Raw genomic sequence first — 8,455 nt, forward strand, 5'->3', positions numbered from 1 at the left:
TTTGCTTCAGCTCAGCAGAGGAATGACTAAGGGAAACTTCCCACACCTCAGAATGCCAGGAGCTAATATCAGGCTTGTAACACCTCTACTATTTCAGCCAGTCATGACCAGACTGCCTGTCCCAAAGGCTTTGAGGGGTTCTGCACAGATCCATGTAAGCAATGGGCAGCATTGTCCTTGTTTGTCCCTAACTTGCCTCTCTATTATCTTCCTGCCTGAAGCCAAGAGACCTTTTTTCTATCACGATATGGACATGCATGAACTTCTATAGTAGTGCACCCCCAGCATAAGGCAAATTATGTAGTGCAGGGAGCAAAGGGTGAATGTTCCCTTTTTTATTAGGGCTGTCAGAAGCACAAAATGTCCTCTTGACCTGAAATTTTGTGGTTTGATGTTTCATTCCAGTTCACAAGGAAACAAAATCTCAAATTTCAGAACTTCCTGCAACTTCAAGTATTCTGATGTGCTCATCTCCCACCTCTCCCTTTATAATGAGGGAAACACTTGGGTTGATATAAAGGACCAACCACAGCCTAGAGAGCAGGGGAGCCCCAGTTCTCTGATATACTACTGAATAGTTTTTCCTGGAAACTGCAGCCAGAAAGTCTTGGATCACTGAAGAGCAAAGGAAGAGGAGGGAATAATGAAGCAGCTTTCTTTTAGAGTGTTGGCTAAACAAATCTTAAGACTTTGCCACACAGTCATTTTCTCATGGAAAAGGGTGCCATAAGAAAGTTTTTGACTGGCTCCGGTTACTGTTGTGAAAAATATCACAACTTTGTACTAATGTTATTGGTGTTTTGTTATGTCATTCTTCCAGCTTCTGAACTAAGAAAAAATACATTATGACTGTGCAGCAGCTTTGCATGGGTTTAGTTCATTGGAATTCAATAAACAATTCCAATATTAACACATACAGGGCAACAATTCAGCTCACACTATCACACCACGGCTTTACACAACTGAGAGGAGCAAGAACAGATTTCAGCTACTCTGATCATTGGTTGAGGCCATACTGAAAGCAAACCTATTGACTATGAATGTCTTGGACTGCTACCTCTTTGAGAATAGAAGTTAGGACTTATCTATTTCATATTTAATGTACATATTGTAAAATCTCAAAGTCAATATGCTCTTGAGAAATACTAATTCCAAAACACTTGTATTCCCAGCATGCATCAAGATGCAACAGGGTATGTCTGCCTCCTCATTCAACCTGCCAAGAAAGCAGATGCTGGCTGGTATACCTTGTCTGCAAAAAATGAAGCTGGTATTGTCTCTTGTACTGCTAGACTTGACATATATGGTAGGTATTGGCTAGTAAGTAAAACAAATCAGAATTTATTTTCTTTGACTGGTCCCAGCCCTCACCTAGTTCTCAGTTCGTAAATTGCTGGGTTTGATGTGGATTAGAAATTAGCATCACAGCATGGCCACAGCTTAATATGGCCACCAGGAGGAGGTATAATGATACAGCTAAATGACCAAATTAGCTCTCCTGCATCAGTTTAAAGGCAGGTAATGAGAAAAAACAGAGGAGGAGTTTTGCACAATATTCTCTACTCCCATTTTCCACCTTCCAAATTCCCTAGACACATAATAAACATGTATTCAAGTTGAACCTTAACTCTGTTCCCTCTGACTCATGCCTGTGCTACAGCCCTGACCTGAGATGGAACAATAAATTGCACAAAAGAAAGTAGACCCCTTCTTCTATGGACCATGTATAATGCAAACTATGCCTAATTAATGGAGGCTAGTTTGCAACTAACATGTTTGTCTAGGACTCAGAAGGCCCCAGCCCAGTTCAAGAATTACAGCACATCATTTAATTACTCTGTATCTATGCAAGATGTAATAGTTAAGACAATTTATCTAGAGCAAGAGAGTACTTTGATCACTTAAGCAGCATAATAAAACAGAAATCATATTCCACAAACTGTTGGATTATAGCCATACCCTCAAAGGAAAAAAATCCCACATTTTCAACTTCGTATTTCTCATTTTTTAAAAAACCCAACACTTAATTATCAGGGATAACCCCAAGTCACCAGTGCATCCCTGTTTTCCACCACCTTGTGGTGATATAGACAATAGTAGTATAATGGTCAAGAGAGGGCTGGTGAGAGTCTGATTCAAAAAAGGTCACATAAAATTAAAAATAATTCCTTAGGTATCTAAACGTTGCAAGACATAAATTAAATTTCATATGAAGGATTCAAGGTACAAACAGGAAAAAGATGGAAAGTAAGAAATGCTTCCTGATTCCAACCACATTTTCTAAAGACTCTGCAAGTCTTACACACCAAAGGGAGTGACAGAAATAATTTTTCTTTGTGCTATTTTGAATGGACGGGGTTGGGGGATTGAAGGTGTGGTCTGATATTTGCAATTCCACGTGCAAAGAAAAAATAATGAGTGTATTGTTCAAATAGAAACAAATTGGGGGCTGCAAGAAAAAAGGAGGCTCTTTTTCAAATATTTCCAGATAGACAGGGTCAAAATTCAGCATGGAAAGACATTTCCTATCGATGCTTAACATGTAGATTGTAGGTCTCCCACACTAAGCTATTCTCAGACTACTGTAGCCTGAATTTCTACCCTTTCGTTTTAATTGCTGACAGATACATTTGTCCAGTTTGGATGCAGACCTGGAGGTTTTGTATGGATAAATACCAGAAAAGATAACATCAATTTCCCCTTTCTGAAGTGTTTTAAGAATGATAATTATTAAGTATTATATAATAGCTAAATATTCTTACAAAATTATAATGGCATTTGTTCATATGGGAACATGTTCAATGTTACTTTTAAATTACTGAATATGTGTCTTTGGATTACATTTCTTTCAGTATCTTTTAAAAAATCTAGGAAATGTGTTACTACTTATAAGTAGTTGAGGGAAATAAAAATTGTAATCACTTCATTACAAAAATTCCCTATATTATTACTTTGAAATTAAATACCACCAAAAAAAAAATCAGGAAGTCCCACAGAAGATGGAGTAGCACAAAATCAGAGCCGTGTCCAGTTTATTCATCTCTGTTCATGCTATGGTATGTTTTTAGTTTTGATTGCAAGACCTTTGGAGAAGGCTCCAAAGATTAAATGATTAAATTTTGGACTTTGTGAAAACCATATAAGTGTTGCCATTGAATAGAACAGGGATGGAATTCCATCTGTAGACTTCCATAAAAATAGTCAACATATGTAAATGGTAATATCTGAAGGAACAGACCCTAAAACAGGCAACAACAATGCTATGCTCTCTTCAAGGATGTTGGAAGCAACTTTTCACTTGTGTGCATTGACTTCTGTTGTTTCATTGCTAACTTAATTAGAGGTTTATACAGCCTATTCTGTTTCTCTTGCTTCAGCTCAGTGGCACCATCAAATTCCACAACCAATAAAGCTTCGACCTGGTGGCAGCCGATATGCAAACCTTACCAGTCAAGGACTTGATATTTTTTCTGCCTTCCCAACTACTGAAAGCCCTATGCTGTTTTCATCCCCAACCCAAAAGGTGGTGGAGAGTGAAGAACTTTGAAAAACAAACAATTGTTCCAGTTACACCTGCAGAGACACTAGAACTGTGGAAAAAAAAAAAAAAGAGGTACAAGTCAAGATGCTCAAGGTTTACAAGCAACTTGTTTGTGATTAAGTATACTGCTGCTGCAAACGTTGCAAGTAACATATCATACAAGACTTTTGCGTATTATTTTACTGCAGGATAATTGTGGTATGGAGTGTTGTGCAATAAATTCAGTACTGTGTAGTTTGCTAAGAATTACATAGTAAACATAGTTTTCAGCACCTAAAAGCCAATACCACTTTTACTGCTTGAATTAAAGCTACTGTACTGTAGCAAGCCATGTTAAGGATTGATGATGTTTAGCTGGAATACTGCCAGTGAAAACATTGACATTACAATAACAACAATCCTGAATGAGGGTAAACAACAAGACTTTGAATGTAATTCTAAAAAACATGCCAGATAATCACAAAGCACAAGTTAAAAGGAAAAGATGTAACTCATTTTTATATATTATTATGCCAGATTATCTTAGAATTTTTGAACTCAAGACTAGGTAAATATAGCGTTTCATGTAGGTACAGCTGTATACCCTATATATTTATATTTGTGTGTGTGTGTACTCCATGAACTGTGTATTCATGGTGTAAGGATTCATAAAATAAGGTACAGGACACATGCATAGGATGCTAACATAGGAAACCAAAATTCCTGTTGTCTGAAGCATGTTCTCTAGAGCCCATAGCTGAAACTATTTTCCAGATGTGCTTCATACTTTTTTCTTTACAATGTTACTGATTCTCTGCCTTTAAACACAGATGATATCAACCTTGTAACTTCATGGTTTTTAAATATCAGTCTCTTTTTCCTAATTTTTAACGTGACTAAAAGACAAGTGCCTCTACCATCTAGTTCATTTTTTAACTAACGGAAAAGGAATTATGATCTGGTGGAATTTGCATTTTCACCATCATTTAGGAAATAATGACAAGTGTGGTGTCTACTATAAAGACAGAGAAAATTATGTTAATATACAAAAGTTATGAAGTTAAGCAACAGTTATGTGCAAAGAGCTAAAAAACTTACTGTAACTAATAGTAGTAATAAATAAGGCAATTTAATGAAAGTGCAACAGAAGATGTTAAGTGAAAACTTAATGATTGAATTAAATAGATTTAGCGTCTATACAGTTGTATTAATACCTCCCAGCACTTAGAATCTGTGAATATCTAAGATGATTTCCTGCATCTTTAAATTACTGCTATCCCTCTTCTTTGGACATTTTTTCAAGCAGTTCTTAGTGCTTTCAACATGGCTGGAGAATGCATCAAAGTCCTGATCAAAGTCACAGACATTAAAAGAAAAATTAACAGATACTTTCATTTTAGACCTTATTTGGATTTTTTTCAAATTTAAAAATGTCACTTTAAAAAATTACATATGCAAAGAAAACAATGAGGAGTTATCTTAAGAGCAAAAGGATACTGGATATAGCCAGCGACTGAGTAAGAGATAGCCTTTCATTGGGTTTCCTACAAATATAGCTTATGTTGTCTCTAACTATTGGTTCCCTAAGGGTTTAGAGGAAGTGAATTCCTTGTATTGTTCCACTTCCCACCTGAGTGAAGACCATAAAACAAAACCATCATTATAACTTTCATGCTTTGTTAGAAATCTCAGGCGATTCACCCCAGACTGAACAGACCAGAAAGGTAAAATACATTCTTATCCTGAGACGCAAAACAAGGTGCAGGTATTTCAGTGGGAAAGCAGAAATACCAGTTGTTGCCCACCTTGTACCTCCTCCCTGGCAAACAAAATAAAACTAATAGCTATTAAAAGTGATGCATTCATTCAACTGACTTCAAGTTATGGGGTGCCCAACTTAAGACACATTGTGGGTCTGATTTTCCAGGATAGAGAATCTACCACTCCTCTTATCTTCACTTGTTTTTAGGATGGCTTAGGGATTCCAAAAGTAAACCTAGACTGTGTCACACTTGGGCAACCCAAATTTAAAGTTTCCCATATTTGTAACTACTCTTGGGAAAATAATCCAAGGAAAGTTATTGAATTTGCCTATTTAATCCAGTACTGTTGGGAATTGGGAAGAGAGGAAATTAAGACACAAAAGATCAAATTCTACTCCCATCTACAGCCCTGGTCTTCCCATTATTTCATGCCAGAACTGAATAATAGATTTTGATCCAAAGTATTGCAAGTTGCATATCAGCCATCAGGCTTTATACCTAGCACAGGCTTAGTCAAGCGATTGTCTGCTTAGAACTCCCATGTGGCCCCGTTGCCTGGCTTTGAGTGAGGCGTTGGACCAGATGACCGCCTGAGGTTCCTTCAGACCTAAGTCACTCTATACTTCCTAAATTGTTTTACTTTCCACTGCCTGTCTGAATACCCTATGTGGATTAAGTCACCTATTGACTGAGTAGAAACTAAGAATTCAAGCAAGCACAAACTTTCCCTTTTTGACTGGGATATATCCTATTAGGCAATTCTAGCTTCAAGAGTGATCGCTTTAATCAGAGTACTTTATGTAGTTTAGAAGAAAGGAATACTAGTACTTACTACTAGCAAGCATCTGGTTACCAGTGCTGGAATCATACTTGTTAATATTACTGACAGTAGTAGTGGTTCTCACATTTTAGAACATCAGACAACACACCCAAAAACTCAGTACAAATTAAAAGACAAAGTGCACAGAGAAAATATGTAAACCACATCTCTTCAACCTTTTCTCCATGATTTCAGTGGAATGTCTCCAAACTTACATCATTATAACCTGAACTGACAAGCTGAGGATTAAATGGTACAATTTTTTTTTTTTAATGTACATTCAGTTATTTGGAAGTGGGATGACAAGAAGCTACTGCTGAAAGACTTTTCCCAAAAATCTGTGTAAGAAGGATTAACCGTTAGCCATTCAAGAAGGGGCCCCAGAAGTCTCACTGAGAGATAGGCTACAGAGAGCAGATCACCAAAATCTGTCAGCTGAACTATAACATTCTCTCTTTGACAGTTTTTACTAGCAAAAGGATCAAAACTTTACCCGTCACATCTCCCTACATAATGCAGAAGTCAGTAATTTCAATTACTTTCAGTGCATCTGATACAAACAAAATCAGAATCTGATCCCAAATGGTCTGTAGTCATTAAATTTTGCTCGTTAACTGCTATGGGACATTTCTCCTCTGCATATACTGAGCCCATAAACTGAGTATGTAAAGGAAGCTTATGTGAATGGATGTAAATGCTGTTAATTAGTAGTATTGATGTGCTCATCACAAAGACGACTTGCTAGAATAAGACAAAAAATTATGTTTGTGTTGTTAAATGATGGAAAAGCCAAGGGAAAAAGGCTTGTGTAAGCAGCAGAGACAACACTGAGTTGTCACAAAGCACGTGATGCTGTTTGAGTTGATGTCCTGTGAAGGACGGCACTATCTAATCATACTGTGTCAAGATGCACTAGAGACTATGCCACTGTGCTCCCTTCCTGAACAGCTTGGCTGTTCATTGTTTTTGTTTAATTGAATAACCAATTTGACTTCACACTAACATGGTATTTCATTCTCTTATTCAGGGCAGGCTACTGCAACAACAAAAATCAATGTTAGAACTTCCACTGAAGTCACTGTTAGCTATTATCTTCCAAAAGACCATTAAATCACCACAATGTGGAGCATAACATTGTACAGTGAGATACAGAAATGCTCGGGTTTGTAACCTCTCAGTGTTTTCTGATTCAGAATTTTGTAGGTTTGTTTAATTTCCTGTTTCCTTCTAGTCCTGGTTTTGTATACAATCAGAGGCACAGTATATTTCAAAGAAGAGCAGAAATGACAACTTTTGTACTGCAATTCTTGAAAGCAGAAGTATTATCTTTGCTTTAAAATTTTTGTCCAGCTTGGTGCAAACCCAGTCCTCAGCAACATCACATAGCAGTTTGCATTGATATCGCTGGACTTCTTGCCTTGAAACAGCTGGATTGAGTTCCTTTGCTTCCATATGGAAGGTGGAGCATTCCTTCTGAATGCTTCACGTCTGCTAACGTGAGGAGAAGATGAGAGTACACACTTCAAATATGAAAAGCCAAGTTTGCAATCTTTATCTTAATATGTAAACAATTGCCAATGCCAACTGTTTACAGTAATCATAGGTACTTCAAAGCAACAAATCTGGAATAAGAATTTCTTTAAGAACTGTGTTCTTAATGCTACCGGGTTTAAAAGCCTTGGTTTCTGGAAAACGTTTTCATACAAAATTATTAGCAAGACCTAATGAAATATTTTAACTGTTAAATATTGGAGAAATGATTCACTGTTAACTGCCTTACTGTTTCCAATACAAAGATGTTCACTTTGAGCCTTAAGATTCTATTTTATAATTTTTTTCTTGATTAAAGTTGATATTTTTTATTTTTTGATCCAAAGCCATTCTCAGTGGGGGGAAAAAAGTGTTAATGTCAGTTTTAAAGTATATTTTAAGTGCATATGAAAGGAAAAAGCAAAAACCTGCCTGTTCAGTAATGTATTTCCCTTTGTCTCACCTAAACTTAAATAAATGCTTCAGTTGCATACAAGACTGTGTCTTTCACGTGTTCAACTAATTGTGAAAGTGTACAACAAGACCAGAGGTTTCCTAAGAACTTTGCTGTGACAGCTGATTAATGGAATCAGACCTTACATTACTTAGAAGAAAATCATAAAATACTGTGAAGTTATATACTAGCCATGCTTCTAGCAGGTAGTTGTGAAATATGGTTGTTGCTTTTTTAAACAAATTCTTAATATCAATTTGCTTTGGTTTTGAATTATGCTTTCTTTTTCTGATAACCTCAGCGCCTTCATCAAAGTTTGAAAGAACAAGTTTTCTCAGGGGCACCAGAGCAGAAGCCAAGGAGTCTTT

General features: G+C 36.7%; 1 protein-coding gene across 3 annotated transcripts in view; it reads left to right on the forward strand.

Moving 5' to 3' along the window:
* MYPN (myopalladin) overlaps window positions 1–8,129 on the forward strand; it is an 80,376-nt gene extending 72,247 nt beyond the window's left edge. For all 3 annotated transcript variants that reach the window (XM_052800239.1, XM_052800240.1, XM_052800241.1), the window contains exons 19-20: window positions 1,173–1,306; window positions 3,378–8,129. In XM_052800239.1, the coding sequence (XP_052656199.1) occupies window positions 1,173–1,306; window positions 3,378–3,547 (304 nt within the window). In that variant the 3' untranslated portion in view covers window positions 3,548–8,129. The remainder of the gene's footprint in view (window positions 1–1,172; window positions 1,307–3,377) is intronic.
* The last annotated feature ends 326 nt before the right edge of the window (window positions 8,130–8,455 follow it).

This window comes from Harpia harpyja, chromosome 10 (genome assembly GCF_026419915.1).
Source record: "Harpia harpyja isolate bHarHar1 chromosome 10, bHarHar1 primary haplotype, whole genome shotgun sequence".
In the NCBI taxonomy this organism is placed as follows: Eukaryota; Metazoa; Chordata; class Aves; order Accipitriformes; family Accipitridae; genus Harpia; species Harpia harpyja.